Source organism: Panthera uncia, chromosome D1 (genome assembly GCF_023721935.1).
Source record: "Panthera uncia isolate 11264 chromosome D1, Puncia_PCG_1.0, whole genome shotgun sequence".
NCBI classification, from domain to species: Eukaryota; Metazoa; Chordata; class Mammalia; order Carnivora; family Felidae; genus Panthera; species Panthera uncia.
The window spans coordinates 107,124,424-107,147,780 of NC_064808.1; the positions used below are offsets into that span (position 1 = coordinate 107,124,424).

A 23,357-nucleotide genomic window follows, 5' to 3' on the forward strand; every position below is an offset into this window, starting at 1 on the left:
TTACAAGATGATTTTTAGAGGAATATCCACATCCACGACTTAACCTATTTTTATATACACAGAGGAGAGATCAAGGCATAAAACAAACAGAAAAAGTCAGTAACTTTATAGATCATGAATGATGACAGGCGTTGCCAAAATTTTCAACTAGAACCAGGGTTAAACAACTCACCTTAAAATTGGATTCAAATTCTAGGTATGGTTTGTGCTCAGACTGAACCATATCAGATTAACTGAAGAGGAAAATGAGTTTTAGACATTGCAATGTTATTTTTAAATTGGTTCATTGTTAATTAGCAAACTTCTGTTATTTTATTCACAAGAATAAGGATGAATTTCTTATAATCATTAAAAACAGACCCCACCGCAATAATCAGTAAATTTTCCAACAAATGCATTAGCATCCCCCAAATTGTGCCTTTCTAACTTTTTTTTTTTTTTTTTAAGATGCAGGACTTTTTTTTTCTTATTTCTTTTCTTAATTTTTTACCTTTCCATGTGAAGCCTCTGGGTTGAGGCTGCGGGATCAGGACTTCATGCTCTGGGAAGGGCCATCAGGTGAGTGGGGAGGCTAATTATTTCGCAGCCATGGGGTGTGAGTACAAGGTGCCACAGAGACTCTAAACGGTCCCGGGTGTGGGTTCTATTAAATGCTAAGTTCCTTGAGACAAAAGACAGTGCTAATTCTCTCTCTTCCCCAGAGCTACTGGCACATGGCCCCGTGAAAGCAGAAGGTTAATAATTTGCTCCTGAATGGAAGGCTGGAGATGTCCTCCGTGGTTATAAACCTGCAAATGACAGGTGGGTCACTTGTCTCCTCCAAGGGGGGTGGTCCCCCCTCCAAGGGGGGTGGTCTAAGCTTTTCCTCCTTCAGGTGAACCACTTCTAGAAAACCGAGTTTTCTCCTATCAAGAGCCTGTATTTGAAAATCCGAGAAGCGTGGATTCCGCCTACCTGTGCTGAGCCCTCTGAATGGGCACATTCCCTCCTGCACTCAAGGGGCCTCATTTACTTGTCGCTTCTGCTTTGGCTCGGCATGCAGCCCATGCAGCCCAGGTTTCGGAACCAGCTTGACTCCCCACCTGGGCACTTCTCCTCCTTATTCTGCCTCCTCTGAGGAAGACTGGGCTACACGGGAGGAATGAGGTCACTTTGAAAAGGAAACCGGTCACCAGGAGAAGGTACAAAACAAAAACGAAAAAGCAGCTGTCTCCTGGTCATTTGCTCTGGCCTAAGTTAGGTCAGGGGCGTTTAAAAAATCACGTTACATTTCAAGGTCAGAGTAGGGCGTTATTAACATTGAGACTGTAACCCCCTACTTGCTGAGTGATAAACGTTGTATCAGTATACAGCCTCTGCGAATGTTTTTAGGGTGAGAACAAAATTCCTGAAGGAAAACAAAACAAACTGTGACAGCATTTGGGGGGAACGTTTTATGTTAATTTTTACAACACTTTGGTAAGATTTCAAGTGAGGTTTTAGAATATCACTTTGCAGTTCCTGTATGGTGAAAGTAATGTATTGCCTACCTGTGGGAACAGCAGTGTGCTTTTGGAAACTAAAAGGTTAGATTTATATGTATTTTTTGACAACAAACATTTATTTAATGTCCACTGTATACCAAACAATCTGTGGTATACAAACATTAAAATCCAACTGAGCTCTCCAAACTCTTATTTCAATAAACGGACGTAACTTTTACTAAATGGATTTTCCCATTATGCACGTGTTTCTGTTCTGCTTATTTTTCTCTGGAAAGACTTTTTCATGGACACTAAAATAGGACTTTGTTATTCATTTTTGTAGAAAGTTTTACTTGTGAAGCAGTGTGATACTTCTATTGGAGAGTTAAAAAAAAAACAACAAAAAACTAAACCTTTGGGAGCAAAATTTTTCTGATGGACTAGAATATCTTTGCTTTTTATTTTTGGTGCTATCAGATTACATTTTCTTACACTTCTAATTTGCAAGGAAAGATAGTTCTTTGTGCAACTTGAAATAATTTCCTCTGCATATATGTATTTATTTACTTAGGTTTTTATGGAAGCTATCAAGTTGGGGCTCGAAAATATAAAAAGAGTTGATGTTCCTTGAGTAAACATATGGCATGGAGGAATCTTGCAGGGTAACCATCCCAGAGATGCCCCCAGGATTCTCCTACCTTTCTGCTCTTTCTCTCCGGAAGGATTCTTTCCCTGGACCAGGAAATGGGTGATCAAGGCTGGGTCCAGATGCCTCTCTGTGGCTAGAATAGTCACTTGACAAAGTTTAATCTCCCTCTTCCTGCTAGAGGGTTGGGGATTAGATGGGCAGAGACAAAGGAGCTAGATTTCAAAGTCTTTTCTGATCCAGAAAGAGGGGGAAGTTAGCGGCATTGGCAGAGAATGAGGTTACTAGCCATCCCAGCAGGCACTCTCTGAAAACAGAGCATTGTTCTAGGGGTTGGGTGGCCAATCGAGGGAATTTATACCCTAGTCAGGAAACGAGACAAGCAAGACTTCCCGTTTTGGGCAATTCTCTAGATTTTAAAAGAAAGACAAGAGTGCGTACTTTAAAATTTTCGAGATTCTTACGTGCCAATTGAAAGTATGTAAGAAGAGAAAATTCAGTCAGAATATTCCCAACTCTGGATTGGTTTCTTTAAGTCAATACATAGTGAAGAAGGTTCTGGCACACGAGTTGATCATTTCTGCTGCTGGCATACCTTTTTTCTCTTTAGACACCGCTTAGGAAAGAAAGCTGGAAATATGCCACGGAGGTAGTGAAGACAGAACTGAGTGGGACTTGTTTTTATAGCCTGATCATTTCGTAATTTCATCTACTTACGGGAGGCCAAAAATGTCTAGTTCACATGCCTATCCTTGATTTTTTATGTACCTTGATATTTAATGGAAACATGAGGGTTCTGGGTGGAGCAATGACCTCCTGGAAAGTATTCTATGGAGTCAAGCTATTGCTATTACTTACACACGCTTTGTAGAAGGTCTAGTCTTTCAGTGGCGAAGGAAGCACACAGGCTTACCCTCTGTGTTCGCCCTGCTCCCTTCACTAAATTGCCCTTTACAAGACTTGATCCCTCCCTGCTTTGTAAGATGAGGTGCACAGGACTACAGCGTCTGCTCCATAACCTCTCTGAAGCCAGAGCCGTGTGGTGACTATTTCGGTTAGGCTGCTGAGCGTGTCCCCAAATTGGTCCCAGTTGCAAATATTTTTGCTTTGACAGTAATTGCATACTTAGGTTTCAAAGGGACTTGACTCGCCATTTCTGGCCGTGTCCAGAGACCCAAACCCTGTCTCCCAGCAGATGCACCTGTTACTGTACATACTGTTTACCCGCTTGTGGTGACATTGAGGCTGACCTTGGAGTCACCGCCCCCGCTGCCACACTCTCCTTTGTCGTACCACCATTTGTTTTTCAATTTGTCCAACAGGCCTTGTTCATTCAGTTTTAAAACTGCCAGGTTAACAGCATTTCTTGAAACGATAAAAGATATTTTGTAAGAAACTGCACAGCTGTTAAGATGTTAGCAGGAATGAGAACGTAAGCTCTTTTATAAGCTTCTCCCAGACGCTAAATAAACCTCTCATTTTGCCATCTTGCACCCCCCCTTCCACTGGAGTCCAAACCAAGGGCGATTGTAACTAATTTCAGAGGGGATCAAACATGTGCTGTTCAAGCTCAGACTTCATTTGTTGTCAGACCAGCGACAAGAGGTTTCTTTTTCGTTTTCTTTTGCGAAACAGCAATAAACTTGAATTTACTAGTAACTGAGAAAGAATGGTGTCTAAAATTCCTCTGCCTCTAAGAAGGCCAACAACCAAAAAGAGACTGAAATGAAAATTCATCCCCAGAAAGAGAAACATCACAGCATGAACAGATCAAAATGGCAGCCACTGATTTTTGTGAACTGATGTCCTGACAACCAAGAAAATGGCTTAATTATTATTCCCTTTATAGTCTGTGTGAGCTTAGTTTGTTCTATTCATTGGCCCCTGAATCTAGGATTTGCATGTTACCTGGGCTACAAGTCAGGGGATATTCAAGAGAAAGGTAGCAGGAGACCTTTGGGAAAAGATCTTACATTTGAATTTTGTGCTGATTCTTAAAGGCTTTGGATGCTCTTTAGAAACCAGGATCCCACAGCCAATTTGACTGTTGACATTAAGTAATGAAACCCCAGGAAGTCCTCCTGCATGTGATGTGGACTTTGCACACAAACACTTGAGATTCGACTGCCCCTGTGGGTATCTCTATTGGGGAATGAGGGAGCAGATTGAAAAGATTCTCCAAAGGGATTACAGATGTGTCACGGACTTTTGCTTCCCAGGTACTTGGTTTCTTACTTGCTTTCAAGTTATAGTTTTTAAATGAGACATTATCTCTTTCAAGAGGTTTTCCCAGCATTTAATGACATTTCTGTTAAAGCAAAAGAGTGGCTTTATAGACTGAGCATTTGGGTTATGCTCTTTGATGAATGCTGAGTTTGGGGATTACTTAATACCAGATGAATTACAAACAAAAAAAAACAACCGCATATTAATGAACAGCACTTGAAAATTGATTTGCAAGTGAAATATCGGTTTGTGGACTAGTATAAAGTATCATGTATTTCACCACTATCAGCCTATTGAAGTGTTTGTTTTCTTAAAAAGGGTTTATAATATTTCACGTAAACAATGTTCATTTTCCAGGGTTGGGACAACTGATCCACTTGGAGAATAAACATTTCCCGTGAGTAAACTATACACTTTGAGGGTACTACTAACTTCGTGAGAGGGAGACTGCCATTTACAAAATGCAAAGTAAATAATCAGCTGTTCCCACATTCCCCAGTAAGTGCCACACTACTGGTGTAAAATAATTAATACACTTCCTAAAGTGGACACTGTCAGGTGGTTGGTTTAATCACCAAATAGACCAGACTGAAATTTAAGAAGGAATGAATATTCAGTGAAGAAAGAGAGACCTATTAAAAAATTTGGGGGGGGGGGGAGAAAGTAATTTTAATTTATTTTGTGTCTACAACAAATTAAGTTTGTCTTCCAATGATTTAAACTGAACTACTAAACTTTTTTGTTTTGGAGAAAATTATTTTTATAATCCACTTTATTTTACTCTTAAACACTCATATCATATTCATTTTATTGAAGTCATATCCCCATAATTTTATATGTTGGTTTAGACCATTCCTTTGATAAAACTGAAGTCATTTCATGAGAGGGTTATTTAACAGGGTTATATTAGCCATATCCAAAGACAGTTCCACAGCACAGGAGAAAACAAAAAGCAAAATAAAGGAATGGATAAGGAAAAAAAGCTTCACGTTGAGAAAACTGTCTAGAATAAAGTTTTCCACAAAATTATTCTATGACATTGTCTTTCTAATATCATCTAATAGGCCATGTAAAACCAGTTTAGTTTCACACTGCTATCCGTATGTGTGTGTATGTACATCTGTATTTGGTTAATGTAATACAGGTGACCAGTAGGTAAGTCACTGCCCAGTTCACAGCCGATCCACATGTTTTCCTCCCAGAAACATGTGGTCCCTTGACAAAGTCCACTTAACACTATGATATGTAAATTTACTTATCTTTAATGATGCATAGAAGGTAACTTATAATTAATATTCAGAAAGAAGTCTTTATGGATGATTCAAGATTGCTTTGCATATTCGAACTGCCTGTGTTCTACAAGTGTCTGACTACAGATGCAATTTCTTCGTATAACCACATAGGTCTAGCAGCCTCCTTAGATTGTCATTTAAACTGCAGCATTCACCACATATGTAAGGACCGTTTGAATATCTGTCCTACCTCATTTATGGAACACATTGCCTTTACACATTATTAATAATGAGCATCATCAAATGACTTAAAAAATACATAAAATGACATCACTCATTGGTGCTAGAATAGATTTAAAAGGTTTTTTTTTTTTTTTTTTTTTTTATCTTGGCAAGAGAAAAGGGAACCCTGAAGGAGTAATTGTAAGCAACCTTAAGGAAATCCTAAGTAGTGGGATGAATGAGCGACTGAGAAAGCAGATCCTTGTGGCAGCATGTTTTATGGTTGCTTTGCCACCGCCTTCATACCTTTCGGACACAGATTTGAAAATCAATGTCAGAAACGTATATTAATGATATGGGATATTCTTGTCCTGATTAAACTTCAGAGAAGCTGAAATAGTGGTCTGTCAAGAAGATAAGACATAAAAGAAAAAGGTTGTGGGCTATTCCTTACATTAATGATTCCTTTGATTCTGTAAAATGCAGCTTTTACCTGTAAACTCAAATAAATGGATTGTTTCCATTTAAAAGAAGAAACAGTAAGTGACCACATTCTTGCTGGATGTGTAAACCACAATCCATAGCCCAGGTGTGTTGGCAATGACCTGTTTATAGACTGAAGTAGGACTCAGGCAACTGACTTCTTGCCTTTGCCTTGAGTACCTCAGGGGAATTCTACATAAGAAAAACCCTTCTCCAAACAGCCTGTTTAATAAGAGTGAGATGATGGGGGACTTGATGCAGGGAGGAATGAAAATGCTCATGTAGCCAAACTCTAGGACCTCAGGAAAACTTCCCAAGGTTTTCAGTCCTGAAATTTCCTTCAATTGAGCTGCAGATTATGAAAACCCTCAGCTCACTGCCCTAGCATCTGGGACCCATTTTTGTTCATCAGACTCTCACGGAAACACCACACACAACAAAAGCTTTGCAACAGGAACCGACAAACCCAAACCTCTCCTGTCTAGTAATATTGGGAAAATTCATCCAGGGAACAGTAAGATTTTCCTGTTAAAAGCACGCTTAATTCAGGCTAAGACATCTATCTCTCACTGCACCCTTCCATAAATAATCTATCATTAAATTCTACAGGTTTGGATATGCTTTTATGCTTAATTTATGCGTTACTCATTACATTTACTTCTGGACCGTATTTGTTATAATTTTTCTGTCAGTGAGGTTTCAAAATTTACATCTGACAAAATATTTACCTAATAAGAACAATTTTAAAGTTTAAGTTTAGGAAAGTATTTTTTATGATTTCCTGGATATAAGAATACTACTGTAAAGGACTGATATGTAAGCCCTAGACTTAGTCAATATCTGTACACAGGATATTTAAGGCATAAGCAGTTTGTAGAATAAATAGTTGGCAACATCATATTTAATCTGGTTAAAACAAACTCAATCCCATTTTACTTAATAGGATGGATATTTCCTTGTCGGTGATGAGATCAATGATGTATGGACAGTCTATTTGTCTAACCTGCTGTGTAATTTTGCTGGTGTTTCATTATTCTTATAGGAAAGGATCTATTAATGATACACACATGAGAAAGTCCTGTCACCTTTAGGCTTGTGCTCTCTTAACCAGAATGCTCTCTTCATACCAACCTCTCTCTCTCTTTCTCTATGTTTTGACATTTTATTTTTAAGTAATCTCTACACCCAATGTGGGACTTGAACTTACAATCCTGAGACCAAGAGTCACACACTCCACCGAATGAGCTGCCAGGGGCCCCTAAACTCTCTACCAAATTTAAATATCAGGTGTTCAAATGTCTAAAATATTTACCTGAATGATGCTAGGACACAGTTTTCATAGTCAGTCACCACAAATCTTAATATACTTTAAAAAAACTAAAAATCGTGTAAATCCATAAGAAATTATGTAAACAGATAAGAAAATCCCTTTAAAATCAGCAAAATCCCTTTAAAATCATTGGTAGATGATTTATGCAGAAAGACATATAAACCATACAAAAATAATTCAACTTAACCTGGAATTAAGCTGATGTGAATTCAGACAATTCTTTGCTAATTCAATTCTTGGCCACTCATGTCAGGAAAGATAAAAGTAAAGATGATGTTCAGTATAGTCAGGGATTTTATAAGATGTGCGTCCTAAACCACTGATGAGAGAATTTAAAAACTAAGAGGGAAATAAGATGGTTTTATACAATAAAAGCTTGAACACAATTCCTGTTCTTGGACATTATTGATAATGTTGATAATAACATTAATTGATTAATATTAATGTAATTGGTTAATAAGAATTCTCCTTTGAGGTATCAATTCTAGTAAGTTTATCAACAATGCTGATAAAGGGGCTGAATAAATCTCATAGTATATTTCTGTAGCAAAACATTGAAAGCAATGTACGTGCCCAAGAGGAGGGGAGGATTAAGTAGATTTGGGGGTATAACGGTGATTCTCAAGCTTGATCTGGGTATAGAAACACTACTACAAATACAGATGATCAGGCCTGACATTGTGGTATCAGATTCCTCTGAATTGGGGCGGGGGGGGGGGCAGCGTATCTACATTTTTACAAAGCTCCTGAGATGATGGTGGTATTTATTCATAAGCACCAATCGGTCTTATGACTGAATGTTTTACAACCATTAAAAGGTTTTAACAACACGGAAAAATAATTACAGTATAATGTTAAGTGAAAAAAGAAATTTGTATGTTCACTATGACTTTAAGAATAAAATATATATATATATTTTTTTTTTATAGAGAGAGACATTAATAGAAAAATATTAGAAAAAATACAACAAAGAGCTATCTCTGGATGTAGGGATTATGGTCAATTTGGATTGCATTTTGCTTTTTATCCTTCCCCACCCACCCCCCATTTTCTACAATAAAGTGATACTTTATTAATCAGTAAAAACAAACAAAAAACCTTCTCGATTATTTTACAATGTTACATTATTTTATAATCTAATGTCTACAAGAATTGTTTTATGCAAACCAAAATATACATTCTATTTTGGGTCCAAAAACAACAGAAATGGGGAAATGGTGGACTTCAGGAGTTATTATTAAGGACATCAGAAAAACACTCATTGCTCCTGATGCTGTGGTTTGCTTTGGTCCACTTGGTTCTGTCCTCTAGCCACAGGCTGCAGGGGGTCTGATGCACTTGGCTTCCACCAAGATTCTGTCTCATCTGAGGGGAAGGGGTCAGGCTGAGAAGTATGAGTAACGCACGGATTAGTGGGCCCACCCCCTCAGATAGGATCTGCAGGAGGTTAATAGAACTCTCTGTGGTCTGCAGAGACTGCTGTCTCACACACATATCTGCAGAGACAAGGTGAGCTTTTCCCCTTAGGCTTCATTAAAAAGATGTCACTTGAGTACACTGGCATCCTGCTAAGTGGGCCATTAAAAAAATATGGATTATACTTCTGTTTTTAGTAAAAGAGTTTTCATGGCTGGCAACTACATTTTCCCCCAAACAAGTATAGTAGAGATTCTAAGAACAAAGTCCTTTTCATTTTATGGAGGTTTTTTTTTTTTCTTAAATGAAATTAAAAAAATCTTTCAACACAGCACATATTTACTGTATCTCTTTCTTAAAATTAAACTAAAATTCTAGATTGGAAAGCTCATTGGATTTAAGCTTTGTTATGCAGCAGATAAATATATGCAGAAACATTTCCAGGACGACTCTACTAAGAAAAGAGTAATTTCATGAAAAATGAGTAACAATCAACTCTGCACTGGGGTGCCTGGGTGGCTCAGTCAGGTGAGCATTCGACTTCAGCTCAGGTCATGATCTCACGGTTCATGGGTTCGAGCCCCGCGTCAGGCTCTGTGCTGACAGCTCAGAGCCTGGAGCCTGCTTCTGATTCTGTGTCTCCCTCTCTCTCTGACCCTCCCCTGTTCATGCTCTGTCTCTCTCTCTCTCAAAAATAAATACCCTTAAAAAAAAATGAAATAAGACTCTGCGTAGACTTTTGGTTCTGTTATTTAAATGATGGTGGCAATGCCACTGTTGTCACTGTTGTCACAAGGGTGACATACAGCAAAGTCTATCCCATAGAATAAGATGAGATAGGTAGAGAGGAGCACATATCATATGGGATTTTACTTTTGGGGTGTAATTAGCGACATCCCCTCACTTAACGGGGTTGGGGAAAAATCAGCCACAAAACTGAGAAGTTACAACAACTCCAGAATTTTGTATAAAGTCATTGAAAGAACTATGCTACCAACCAAGAAAACAGAATAAGTAAATAAAAATCAATAGGTTGTCAGATGATAAGGAGGTAAGAATTAAGTATGTCTGCTTCTCAGGAAAGGCACTGGTGTCCACAATTCTACCCTTTCTCAGCTGTTGAAGGGCTGAAGAGCAACCAGGTCTTAGCATTATCAATGCTCCACTAAGTTTTCAATTTAACTTGTAGCTGCTATTACCATTCTTTCCAAACCACTCCTTCCCGTAAACAAGCACATGGCTCTTTTCGCTTCACTGGATTTGTGCACTTATTTCCAAAGGTAGAATTTGGGCTGAATTGCTCTGCATATATATGCAAATGTTTTTAGAAAAGATAGTAAGTTCTCATCCCACTTTGCTCACACATTGACAGGTAAGATTTGCTAAAATAGCACCAACCAACTCATAATTTAATCTCAAAATTGGGAGGGAACATTTTTTTAAGTGGAAAGACAACTGAGACCTAACATGATGTATCATTAACATTTGGACACCACTTTGGTAAGGAAGGATTTATTGTCCTTGTGTTGGATTTGGGATGACACATACGCGGTTAACTTATGTATACAGTCCTCTGACATTTCACACTCCAAGTGAGTCAAAGACAACTAAATAAATTGAGTAGATGCTGCGTTAGATTCCAGAAATTGTCTCTAAATTGTGTGTTCTTTGGAATTTGCATGACTAATTTCTATTTCAGGACTGGGTCTGAGGAACGTGATTCGTTGAAGACACGTTGTGATTTTTGTGAGGATGCCTGCCAGTAACTTAGAGCACTAGCTAGAGATTATGATAAATGAAAATTTTAATTCTATTTTTGGTGTTAAATTTTTAAAAATGTAATCGTTACAAATATTTCATGTGGTTTAGTTTCATGATTTTGTCAATTTTAGGTCACAGAGTAGAACTTTCTATCTTCCTCTGGGTCAGGGACCTCTTTTAGAAGTCTGTGCAGGCTATGGATACTTTCTCAGGACAAATGAACAAACATACAAAATCAGAGACTGGGGATCCACAAACCTTGGAAAGGCAATCATGAACACAGATAAGAAGTATCTGTTCCAGATTCGAATAGCACTTATTGTACATTAATTGACTACTTTCAAGTATGTCTATGAAGGGAAGGGGAATAAAAATATTTCCATGACCGATGGTTGCTCCAGAATTTTCATAGAGAGGAGGTTTTAGACTGTGATTTGGTGGGAAGGAACTTCCACCATACTAGCCTGAATGTGGAATCATTCTGCAAGCACTTCATGTGTGGGGCTTCATAAAGACTATGTTATATTAATATATATATATAAGTAAGTATGTTATATTATATATATATAACATATATAAGTATGTTATATTACTAAAAATTAAAAATACAAACTGTTGAAAGATACGTCTGGTTACCCTTCCATGATATGGAGAAAATGCTAATTATTCATAGCAAATAATGTAACTTTTATTTCTGGTGGTCTTGGGGTGCTGTTGGAGAGGATACAGGCTAAGTTCCGCACCCCAAGCCACCCTGTTTCTGTTATCATTATCTGTGATTGAATCATACAAAAGAGGGCTTTGTTTCAAGAGGAGACCATAGCTACCTGCAGACTGTGAAGTGCTTTGGGTTGTCTCTGAATATCATTCACTTGTTTAGGTGTGATTATTATTAAAGTAAAATTTCAAAAATGGGAGAGCTGGTGGCTGTCACCATTCGCCATGTGCGAGCTGTTCAGCCGTACTTGGCTTTTCACACAGATGCCTTGCGTGGCCCACAATTTGCTGTGTGGCCTCTGCTTCATCCCTGACTTTGGGTTCCTTCATCTCTTAGACCACCCTCCTTATTCTCTTTAGATGATTTCCAGAATTCTAAACAATCGCATTTCCCTTTTCTTGCCTTCGCTGATTTTTCAAAACTTCCAGCAATTGCTTTAAAGAACTAGAATCCTAGCAGTTTTGTTTTTTTTGGGGGGGGGTGTCAAAAAAAATTAAGAGGTTGTCTCAAACCTTCTCATCTTACAGTTGTGGTCAGTGGGGTCTAATGAAAGTTAGGTGAGTTGCTCACCAAGGCCCAGCTGGGATGCAGGTCTCCTGTCTCCTGGTCCAGTGCTCTTTCCCACAGTACAAAGATAACTTTCCTTCTGTTGGTAGCCGTTCCTGTGTAGCTAAACTATTTATTCATCCCTATTGTGGTTCTCCAAGGGAAATTTTCTTTTTCCTGTTTGTCAGGCTTCCTGGGGGTGATCCTTGGTGGAGCCTTGACTGATATATTTGCTACAACTTCTGTCCCTTCTGGCTAAGTATTTTTGGAGCTGAGATAAAGCTTCAAAAGCATGAGGTCTTATTAACTGAAATTGATCCTTCCTAAATATGCAAGAAGGAAGAAGAGTAGATGACCTTCTTTAAAAAGCCGTACCCATAACCTTTACGTAAAATCACTTGATTTGATTAGATGGTAACCCTTTTTCTCTCTTAAGGTTGGAATAAGACGGGTCTAGTTCGATACATACTAGGTTCCTAGTGATTTAAGTTCTGATCTTTCAGGACAGGTGATGTTGGATCCCAACGACAGCATCATAAAGAAACTGTTTCACAGAAGATGGAGAAGTGTAAAAACAATGAATAGCGAAGCTCCATCACAGAAACTCAATCTCCTCTTTGAATTTTCATTTCCTCTCCTTTCTTACAGCTAATTATCCATTAAGAACTTTTTTTTTCCAGAAAAGGTGTCTCCCAAATTTATATTTTCATTCTTATTATACTGTTATTACCTCAGGGAAAGCCTTTATTACCTGAAACAAGATCCACAGATTGTCTCAGTCTGTTCTGAGCTACCCAGACTCAGAACGGCCATGCTTCTCTGCTTATTCACTGTGCTTTGTCAAAAACCCTTACTGACTCGTGACTGCCTCCAAGGATACTATTCTATTTTTTTTTTCTGACATTCAAGGCTTCCTAACAATTCAGCTTATTTATACCTTTAAAGTATAATTTAATTATATTTGATTGGGCCAGACTCTGTCCCAAGTTCTCCATATTTTCCCCAAATCCTTATTGAATCCACATGGCTAGTAACTGGTGTAGGCGGGATTAGAACCTGGATCCTTCTAACACAGAAGCCTGGTCTCTTAACGACCCTAATTCCCCAAATAGACCTTCTCTGCCTCCAGCCAGGCTAGTTTCCTGAAAGTCCCCCAAATATTTTACTCACAGTTGATTCCAATCTCATGACAGAACCTTCACCAGACATTTCTTTTTTCCCCCCACCCCAGCTTTTCTAAAGTCCTTACCATTTTCCAGTCATCACTCCTAGACTTATTCATTCAACTAATATTTATCACCTAGTACACCTGAACCTTTATGAGGTCTATCCCAGATACTCTGGACTCTATCTCCAAGTTTTCTATTATCTGGAGCACTCACACTTGCTCTGAGTCATACATTACTTTACCGTGTTATCTTGGCACAGTTTTTCTCCATGGAGGACAGTGACTGTGGGACTTTATACCATGTTGACCCCCAAGGCAGGGCAAGAACCACAGTGGTACACGTGTAATCCCTACACTCCGGGATTAATTTAAGGTGCTACTTTTCAAGCAGCCTGTTCAAATGAAAGAAGACTGTGCTGAACCATAAAAGGGAGTTCCTTTGACCATGATACCTAATGGATTTGGGAAAGACGTGGTATGAAGAGGGTTTTAAAACAAAACAGATAAAGCAAAAGGCTCCCGAACTGTCTGCTAAATATTGGTAAAAGGGACATAAAAATTACACTAGCTATTTTTATGAATAATGGCAAACAATTTTGTCCATCATATAAACAAAATTATCTAAGGTAATATTTCAGTGACATTAAAGATTGTTAAAATGAAGGGGTTACCAGCTCGATTTGTGTAGCTGGGCAAGGAAAAAATACTAAATGATAAAATCAAATAGAAGCTTGTTGTGAATATGAAGCGAAATCAGACATTTCCAATGAAACTCTAAGATAAAAATCCCAGATAAAGGCATTTTTGTAATTCAGTACTAATCTATTTAAGTGTAGCAAATAAAACATGTCACTTTTAGAAAATTCTTCTGTTGCTAAACATACTACTGAGAACAGAAAAATTCAGTACTTTATTTTAAGAATTACATTTGTCATCAACAGATTATCAAATGCCAACTCTATGTCTGGTTTAACTTGATTAAGATTTATTTTACTGTGTATTTAAGTATGTATTTAATTCACTAAATATGTCTAGTAAACCTTTACCTACAAATATTTTAACTTTCCCACCAACCTCTTAAAAGAAAAAAAATTTTCAAATTTTCTTTCATTTACAGTGCCAGATTCCTTCACGACAGACTGTTATTTAGTTAGAAGTTGAAATATATAGCTTGAAATGTCTTGTAATCACTCTTGTTTCATCTACCCTAACTTTTGGCTTGGATTTTGGTTAAGTGGGAAAACAGCATAACCAGAAAAAGGGGACTGACAAAAACAGGTCTTGGACAAGAAGGGATTCTAAGGTAATGAGCACTGGAGGGGATGCTGTGTGAACTTGCCATTGAAAGGCAGGTGCTTTGGGGCGCCTGGGTGGCTTGGTCGGTTAAGCGTCCGACTTCGGCTCAGGTCATGATCTCACGGTCTGTGAGTTCGAGCTCCGCGTTGGGCTCTGTGCTGACTGCTCAGAGCCTGGAGCCTGTTTCGGATTCTGTGTCTCCCTCTGTCTCTGCCCCTCCCCTGTTCACGCTCTGTCTCTCTCTGTCTCAAAAATAAATAAAAACGTTAAAAAAAAAATTAAAAAAAAAAAAAAAGAAAGGCAGGTGCTTTTTCTGTTATTCTCTAACAATAGCCCAACCCTGCGAATTCTAAGCCTCCGTGTCTTTAAAAATTTTAAGTTGATGCCATTCTAAGTGAAAACACAAAGCTGCTTATCTTTGAGAGCAACAGGGCTCACAACCAGATTTCAAAACAGAAAGGTATCCTCTGGTTTACTTGTATTAAACAATTTAAGTGGGAAAACACCAAAAAGTTTAAATTCTTCAGATAGTTTCGCCTACATTTGCCTCTAGTGGTGTTCACACTAGACCACAGCACGTGGCCTTTTGGTTACTTGCTCCTCAGCAGAAGTACTTGGGTAACTTCTTAAGCTACCATTTCCGTTCGCTATTTTTAATGTACCTAAGAAATTGCATGTAATTGATAGGAGATCAATACTATTCTGTTTACAAAGCAACAAGACACAACAAAACAATAACGGTGATTCATCTCCAGGGCAGTTTGCCTAAAAGAATCACCACAGAACCAGCACCAATGCTTTCCCCGAATGGGCTTACCGTGGAGCATTTCATAAAATTCAAATTATACAACAAATACGCCTGACATAACTAGTGTCAGCGTGGATATCAAATTCTAATGCATAACTGGTCCACTAAATGATATTGTAACAATATGGTAATATTCCTTCTTTGTGTCACGGCTTAGGCAAGCCATACATCGGGCATCTTAAAATTCAGGAATGAATAATGTGCCTCAAATATACCCTGTGCTTTTCCTTAGGGGAGTCAGTGAGCGGGAAAGTAAAAACTAGGTTCTATCTGACGTCTGACGACAAAATGAAATATCTGCAGAAAGTCGAGGGCTTAGGTTTCTGTATCTGGTGACCACTGCGATGTTGTCGGCTACAAAAATAGTTTGCGTTAAATCAAGTTAAAATCAAGTTACTATTTCACATGTGCCTTCTCACGGACGTTCCTAATCACATGACTACTGAGGTTCCTGCTCAGAAGAAAACAATCTCTAACAAAAATATACCCGTCTGAAGTGATTTTCTTTCATTAAAACACCCCGACGATCCAAGTTGAAGGTGATGCCAAGCTTCTGAACCCTCTTGTAAGGAAACAGCCAGAACTGTTTCTGAATGACAACTATCTGTTGGCAACAAATCGCCTGAATTCTCATTCTTCCTGCATTTCCTCTCCTTTCTGAGCTCCCTTTCTTCTCGAGCCTCAGGTATGTCCATTGTCTGATCCTCAAGCTTCCCTAAAATCTACTTGGAGTCACACAAGAGAGGGCCAGGAAGACAGAAGCTGTCCTTTCATGAGCCCAAAGTTCTACCTTTCTTCCGATATCTCAAATTCTGGATGTATTTAAATTCTCTCACTTGTTTCTCGCCTTGGATTTCTTCCCCCCTGGAAGGACCAAGGTGAAAACAGTACCAAAGACAAGGAATACTGATGATTTCCAAGGACAGCAACATAGAACGTGAGAGATAACAATGGAAACCACTTAGAAGTGATACCCAAGGCCCGAAAGTCTCTAGAAGCATGAAGAAACACTGCTCAAGACAATATCAGCTCCCCTTCCTCATTTTTCTATCCAGTTTTCATATGGTACCTTAAACATCTCATTAAATCTACACTGCCTGCACACCCAAAATCTAGCCCGAGCCAATTCCAAATTATATACCATCTAAATTCTATCAGCTGCTTATTTTAATAAAAAATTCTTAAGAATACTATTTTTTCTATAGAAATCCTTTGGATTTTCATTTCGATATTTTTGTAACCCCATTACTCATGACGGCTTGATGAACAGTTACTATCTGTATTCTACACGTAGAGAAATGAACAGCCGATGGTAACTTCCTAAGGCCTATGCAAGAGATTGATCCTTAGTGGAAGACTAGCACTGATACTTGATGATGATGAAAAACATAAATGCATTCGCGTATAACTAGATATGACTAGTTTTCCCTTCTATCACATTTGTAAGGGGATGTTCAAGTGACTGTTATGCACAGGTGGCAAGCTGATTTCCTAATGCGTGGGTTAAAAAATATAAATGTACAAAGAAAAAGGGATTGAAAAACAGGTGGGGGAGGGGTTTCCTTCAAATGGATGGAACCCATTCTTTTGAAAGAAAACTCCCCTCTTACCTTGGTCCTGGAGCTGGTTAGTTCTCCTCTGTCCTCCTCCTAGGGGAGAAATACCCAAAGTTAAACAATAATAGAACATGGTCTTGTATTACAGTCAAGTTCAGTTCTGGCCAACCCTTTCCTCAGGTCTCACAAGACACTACCAACTGTCTGATATACTGGGGCGTTCATTGAATCCAGCTTAACATTTATTTTAAGGATTAAGCCAAAGGGGAATGAACGTTCACTGTGTAAGGGGGACAAAAGTGTCTGCCCTTCTCAGTCTGTTTTGTCAGAGCTCCAACAAACGGAAGGCTGGCTTAGAGCAGAGGAATTCATGGAAGGGCTTTGCTTGGGCAGTTCTCAGCAGCTGTAGTGAATCAGGGAGAGTGTATGGGGTGCCCCTGGAGCTCCTTTAAAACACAGAGGCATGCTGTGGTCTTCTCAACCCATTTCCCTGATGTTCCTGGTGCAGGCCAACACCATGTTTGGGGCCGTACTGAATCTGGTGTTAACAAGAACTATTGCAAATAAAGGAAAACAAACCCTAAGGGGATATTAAAAGGGAAGGTTAGGAAAGTTGGGGAGATGGGGTATTATCGGAAACTATGTACTTGTTTTACTTTTTCCAAACAGGATATCACAGTAGGGAAAAGATGGGATTTTTCTCCCTCAATGTACCTCCATGTAACTAGGACTCCTGGTGTCTCTGGAAAGAAACAAGGCAGCACAATAGAAGGAGCATGGACTTGGGATGAGAGAACGATGGGCGCCTACCTCACCTGAGTTTCAGGAGAATCACCTGTGCGGGTGGAGACAGTAACACCAGCATCAAGGATTCGTTGGGGAAAATATATTCATATACATGTGCTTGGTATGGAGGAGTTGTTGGATTTGTTTCCTTTTCATCTATATGGCATCTGATACAATCTTTTCTTACTTGAACTGCTTTGTCTTTTATGAGACTGCCGTGTAGTTAACTGAGTTTAGAGTCAGTTCCTAGTTACCCTTTGGCATAATTTCAGAGACAGTGACTGGCTCCCATAAAACAGATCAAATACCAGACAACTGATTGAATTCCGTGAGACATGAAGGAAAGTGGAGACCAAGAATGAGCCTGAACCCATACAAGATCATGTGCTATTGTTATTTAACTTTGGGTAACTTATTAAAATTCTTTATCAAGCAAAATGACATCAGGTGAGAAAATGGATGGACTCTGGAACCTTGGGGTTGTCACCATATATTTCAGAGGCGTCAGAATGAAGGATGGGGTAATTGTTACTCTAACGGCCATTATGAAAATATGCGGGGGAAAAAAACACCGTATGGCAGAGTCCACGTTATACGTCTAGTGGTATTACGGTGTCTTTAGCGTTACGCTCACCCTGCGAACTCTGATCACCTTCAAGTTACAGGATGTGAATGTGGCATAGTCAAACTTCCCTCTATAAGCGTACGTGTTTTTCCTCATGTTCTTCCTTGGGAACTGTATGCTCATTCGTTGTATTAAGGAATATCCTAAAAATGGCTATTTTGACAAACCAGCCTTTTATCCACTAAACTCTATAGATTCCCAAGAATATACACAGAAATGGGGAATTGCCCCTCCCCCCACCCCCCGGAACAGTGCTTTTGGAAATTGTAAGGCTGTGTTATAACTGGAAAAAAACCCAGTGAACTGTCTTTTTATAAAACACATACTTCATCCATGGAAGTCACCTAAATGACATTGGAAGGACGTATCTTTAGATTCTGAAATGATGTGAAAATTTCTGAGTAAGAACAACTCTGGGAACACTGCATGGATTGGATAAAGTTCCACTGGTTGTGCAGCCTTCATGCTTCAGAATAAACTGATGGCTACTTGTGATGAGGCCAAAAGGAAATTAAGTACCATTGACCTTGTTGGTGTTATTAGGGTGCCCTTAGAAAGCACCCTCTCAAGTACTACATATTAAAACACCGTGGGATACCATATTACCTGGGTCAGTTTTCATCATATCTAGATATGGAAGCACACGTTTTGTTCTTAAAAAAAAAAAAAAAAAAAAAAAAAATCCAAGCTACATGTGTCTCACTTTTGCTGTTTTATTCCCCCTTTTATAATCCAGTGAATTTTGTCAGATTTGTACCTTGCCAAAAGTTTGACGTCAGTATATAATTTTAAAAGTCTGTATATAGAGACAGACAGGACCTGTGTCTATCTCTAGCTCTGTGCTTCTTAAGGAGAAGTGCTTTCCCTAAATACCTTTCTATTCACAGTGTAGACAGAATGCTACAGAAGCAGCTGTTTATCAAAGAAGTGACTTATTTGATCCCCAAACCAGATGAGATTCTATTGAGGTTCTGGGAATGAATTTGTCCCCAGTCTTATTAAGTGTCTGCAACTTCAAAGAGGTGTAAGGGAATTCTCCAGTTCTGCTAAAGAGAGTCCACTGCGTGACACAGATTCTCAGACTCTCAAGCTGGGAAGGGGACTCAGATGTCCCAGCACAGTCCCTCAGAGACGTTGAGAAGCTCTTTGACTTGAGCAACTTCGGGATCTTAGCCAATTTCCTCCCATCTTTGGATCAGTTTTAATTGTTGTGAGATCCTGGTTGACCTGAAATCTACCTCTGTGTAATGTCTTCCACTGAACCAGCATTTGTTTAGATCTTGATATAAGTTAAACGGTTTCTTGAGCTCTTTGTGGGTATTCTCAATACGCCTTGAGATTACGGAGGCTGTTGAAACCGAAACACGGAAGAATCACAGAAACTGCTGAGCAAGTTTTCGGCGTAAACTGTATTTACGTTAAAAGTTCTCTTTTGTTCTTTTCCCTGTAAGAGCACTGGAGAGAGTCAGAAGAGCTCACTTCCAATTACAGCCGTGGGACAGTGGGCAAGTCACTTAACGTCTCCCAACTTACAGAGTCTTCCCATGGAACAGAGTGACATCACAAGAGGGTGAGAAGGAGCAAGTGAAATAAAGTGCTCTGAAAGCTCTCGTGCTGCCCTGTAACTATTACTGTCTCACTTAAGAAATATCCTGCTTGGTAATGTTGAGAGTTCCATCATTAAGCCAAACTTGAACATCAGCTCTTAAAAATGAACAAACTAAAAAGAACATTAATTAGATGGTGTATTGACTGAGTCTTTGCCTTAAATGATACTATCATTGCTAGATCATTTAATAGAAAGCAACTTTTTTTTTTTTTTTTGAAGCCTTCACCCTTTGCTTTTTACCCTGGGAGACCACTGAGGCCAGCTCTTGCTGGATCCGTTGACTTCTGTTGACCTCCGGCTACCCTCAAACAGAAGCTAAAAGATTAGGGTGCTGACTTGGGGCTCTGGATACTTGGTTTCATTCTACATTTTCTATTTCTCGTGCCTTTTTGAAAAAAATTTACTTTGCGTGCTAAAGGCACTAGCAATGTGGAGCAGCCATACTTGCTGATAATGCCTTTGTGAAATATTGTGGTCTTAGCTGCAAATACCTGAAAAGACAGGAGAATCGGGGCTGGGTATCCGATGAGGGCTTCTCTTAGTTACGAATAGGATTCTGGCATGTTGCCATTTTAAGAAGTACGTTCAGAAGCTGCATATCTGTCAGCCTCAAAGAGGCCACGACCTGAATTCTGTAAGAGCAGAGGCCTTATGGGTAGTTCTTGACCGTCTATGCAATCTTCTGTATGGTGAAGTGACAATGGAGAGGGGTCCATAATGCCCCTATTTTCTTTGAAAGTAGAGAGCTGTTTGTGTCACATTGGTTTAACTGACTCCAACTTAATTCTCATTTTGGCTAAGTCCCAAAGACTGAACACGTAGATAAAACAGAGTGAATAACATTTCTGTGAAAAATTATGTGTGTGTCAGTTTCTTCAGTGAGTACCCCAGAAAAAAAAGTAAGCTACAGAAAGTCTAGTTTATTTCAACATGTGATAGGACTTTGCATGGTTGGTGGTATTTAAAATGATATATTTCTCTCACATCCTGGTATTATAAACTTTGAAAGGCAGAATTGACACTCAGGATTATTTTTATGTCTTTAACTTTTCTTCATTGTTGAGTTGTGTGATACTAAAAGAACATACTGAAATAATTTCATAAGGTTTTTGAAAGTTTATCGGGGCACCTGGGTGGCTCGGTCGGTTAGGCGTCTGACTTTTGGTTTCAGCTCAGGCCCCGATCTCACGGTCTGTAGGTTCAAGTCCCTCATCGGGCTATGTGCTCACAGCATGGAGCCTGCTTGGGATTTCTCTGTTGCTCTCTCCCTCTTCCCCTCCCCTGCTCACTCTCTCTGTCTCTCTCTCAAAATAAATAAACTTAAAAAAATAAAAAATAAATTAAAAAAAGAAAGTATATCTCATTCTGTGGATGAGTCCAAACAATGATTTTTTAAGGTTTTCAGAGTGTATGGAATCTATCCATTTAAAATAAACTACTTTCAACCATGAAACAGATTTTTCTGATATTAAGGAGGATTAACAATACATAGACAGTATTTCTAACTTCTGTCAGTACTATTATTATTTACAAAATATTCTCATCACGAATACAGTGCTGTTCCAGAGAAGGCTTGGGGCCGGGGCTAGGTGGTTCGCAGAGTCATTTTCTATTCAGATGTTGCCAGATGTGTGTGGTGTTTGTAGCAAAGTTATCTCAAATGTATGTTATTTCATTCTGAAAGCAAGAGTGCAGGACCGAATTGGGTGAGGGGGACAAATGTTAAAATAAATGAGCCACTAGCTAAGTTAAAACAGAACATAATTTTAAACCAAGGTCTTTACTATTTTCCAGCTCATTCCAAATCATGGCCAAGCTATTTTATATCCCCCTTTCTTAAGTATGAATTGTAAACCCACGGCATCTTGGCTGATACTATCTTTAGAGACAAAAGGAAGACAATAATGTCTAAACTTGCGGATGGCTGCTTTCCCATATGCTATGGGTACATTTTCATTTTTACGGAAAGCCATTATTTACTTAAGATGTACTAAGTGGATGTTTATCATTAGTATAAAACTGCATTAAAACAGCTTTGTATAGAACTCTGCATCTAGGAATACATTACCTCTCCACAATAAAGTGAGATCTATTTTTAGTTTATTAGAGATATTGTGGGGTTTTATGGTAAATCTGATTGCCATTCTCCCTCCAAGGTCCTGTGTGTGTGTGTGTGCACATGTGCACGTCTAAAATGTTCTTTACATGTCTAATCACTGCAAGCATAAAGAGCCCCTCTTCCCTCTCTTCCACAGTCGCCCCCCCCCCCCCACCTCCACGCCCTCAGGTACGAGGGACTTGGGACAGTAAGGGGAGGAATGTACCACAGCATCGCTATAATGCTTCTCCCCTCTCCGAGTACAAGGAGTTGTGGTCTCTCTGAGAACTTTAATGGCTCCTTCCTCTGCAGCAGCTTGTGCTGGACCTCCTTGTATCCTTTCCTGTAGGAAGGTTAAGTCTGGAGAAGAGAATCCTACACAAACAGTGCACTGAAAGCAAAAACAACAACAATAATAATAATAATAAAGCAACCCTACCACTTGATCTTGGTGCTGTTCTGAGAACTGCTCCTACTCCGTAAACGTCAAGGGCATTTACCATCTAGAGAACTCGTGGCCCTACAGCCTGAGGTCTTCTAGGGAAGAACAGTAATCGGATACCTTTTCTTTGATAACTGAGTATAGACAGGGCCAAAGAGTAGCTGTGTAGCGTGGGGCAGAAGCTGCAGTACGCACGGCAGAGACAAGTGTCACACAGGGCATTTGTCCTGTGGCCGAGACTTGCAGTGTGGGCAAGTCCACGCACTGGACCACACCAACACGTGTGATTCAATATAAAAACACCAGCAGCCCGTCCAGGTACGCTCGCAGCTGCTGCCCTCGCTCTTTTCCCAGCTCCAGAATTCCTGGTTCCACAGATTTTCCTTCCATCCCTACCTCCTACCCCCACCTTCTGTGTTGGACATTGTTTTCAATTCTTTGCTTTGACTACGTGGCCTTTACCTCCTTATTAAGGTTATCTTGGTTGGGCCTCTTTCTAGATCTTGGCATTGCCAATGCCCCCAGGGGATGTGTCTTTTCTCCTGACCTGGCGTTTTTAGCTTTGGCATTGAAGAACCCACACGTGGGCTTCCAGCCAGGGCTGCACAACAGGGCGCCCAAACACGCAGAGCCCTCAGGCACTTCTTCCTGGTGCTCTGTGTCCCCCTTTTAACCCGAGTCCTTAGCGCTGCCATTGTTTCTGGGAGCTGTTCTGCAGCAAGATGACATAATGTGGAACCTGTCTGGCTACGAGACACCCACCAAGAGGAAAACACTTCAATACGCTACTGGTGTAAGGGTAGGTTCATCTACCGCACGTTTGTTACACATCAGATCACGAACCCTGGTCTCAGGCGCCACGTTGTGTCTCCCGAGCACACTCAAACCTGTAGGTTGAGGCTGCCCGACCTGGCTGGCCACGGGCT

At 39.6% G+C, this 23,357-nt stretch overlaps 1 protein-coding gene across 2 annotated transcripts in view; it reads right to left on the minus strand.

Moving 5' to 3' along the window:
* The window catches only part of GRIA4 (glutamate ionotropic receptor AMPA type subunit 4), a 394,136-nt gene that overhangs the window by 9,789 nt on the left and 360,990 nt on the right, over positions 1-23,357 (minus strand). Inside the window, exon 14 of one of the 2 annotated variants that reach the window (XM_049614163.1) lies at positions 3,360-3,474. The exons of the other annotated variant lie outside the window; for it this stretch is intronic. Within the exon in view, the coding sequence (XP_049470120.1) occupies positions 3,360-3,474 (115 nt within the window). The remainder of the gene's footprint in view (positions 1-3,359; positions 3,475-23,357) is intronic. 2 annotated transcript variants of the gene reach the window in all.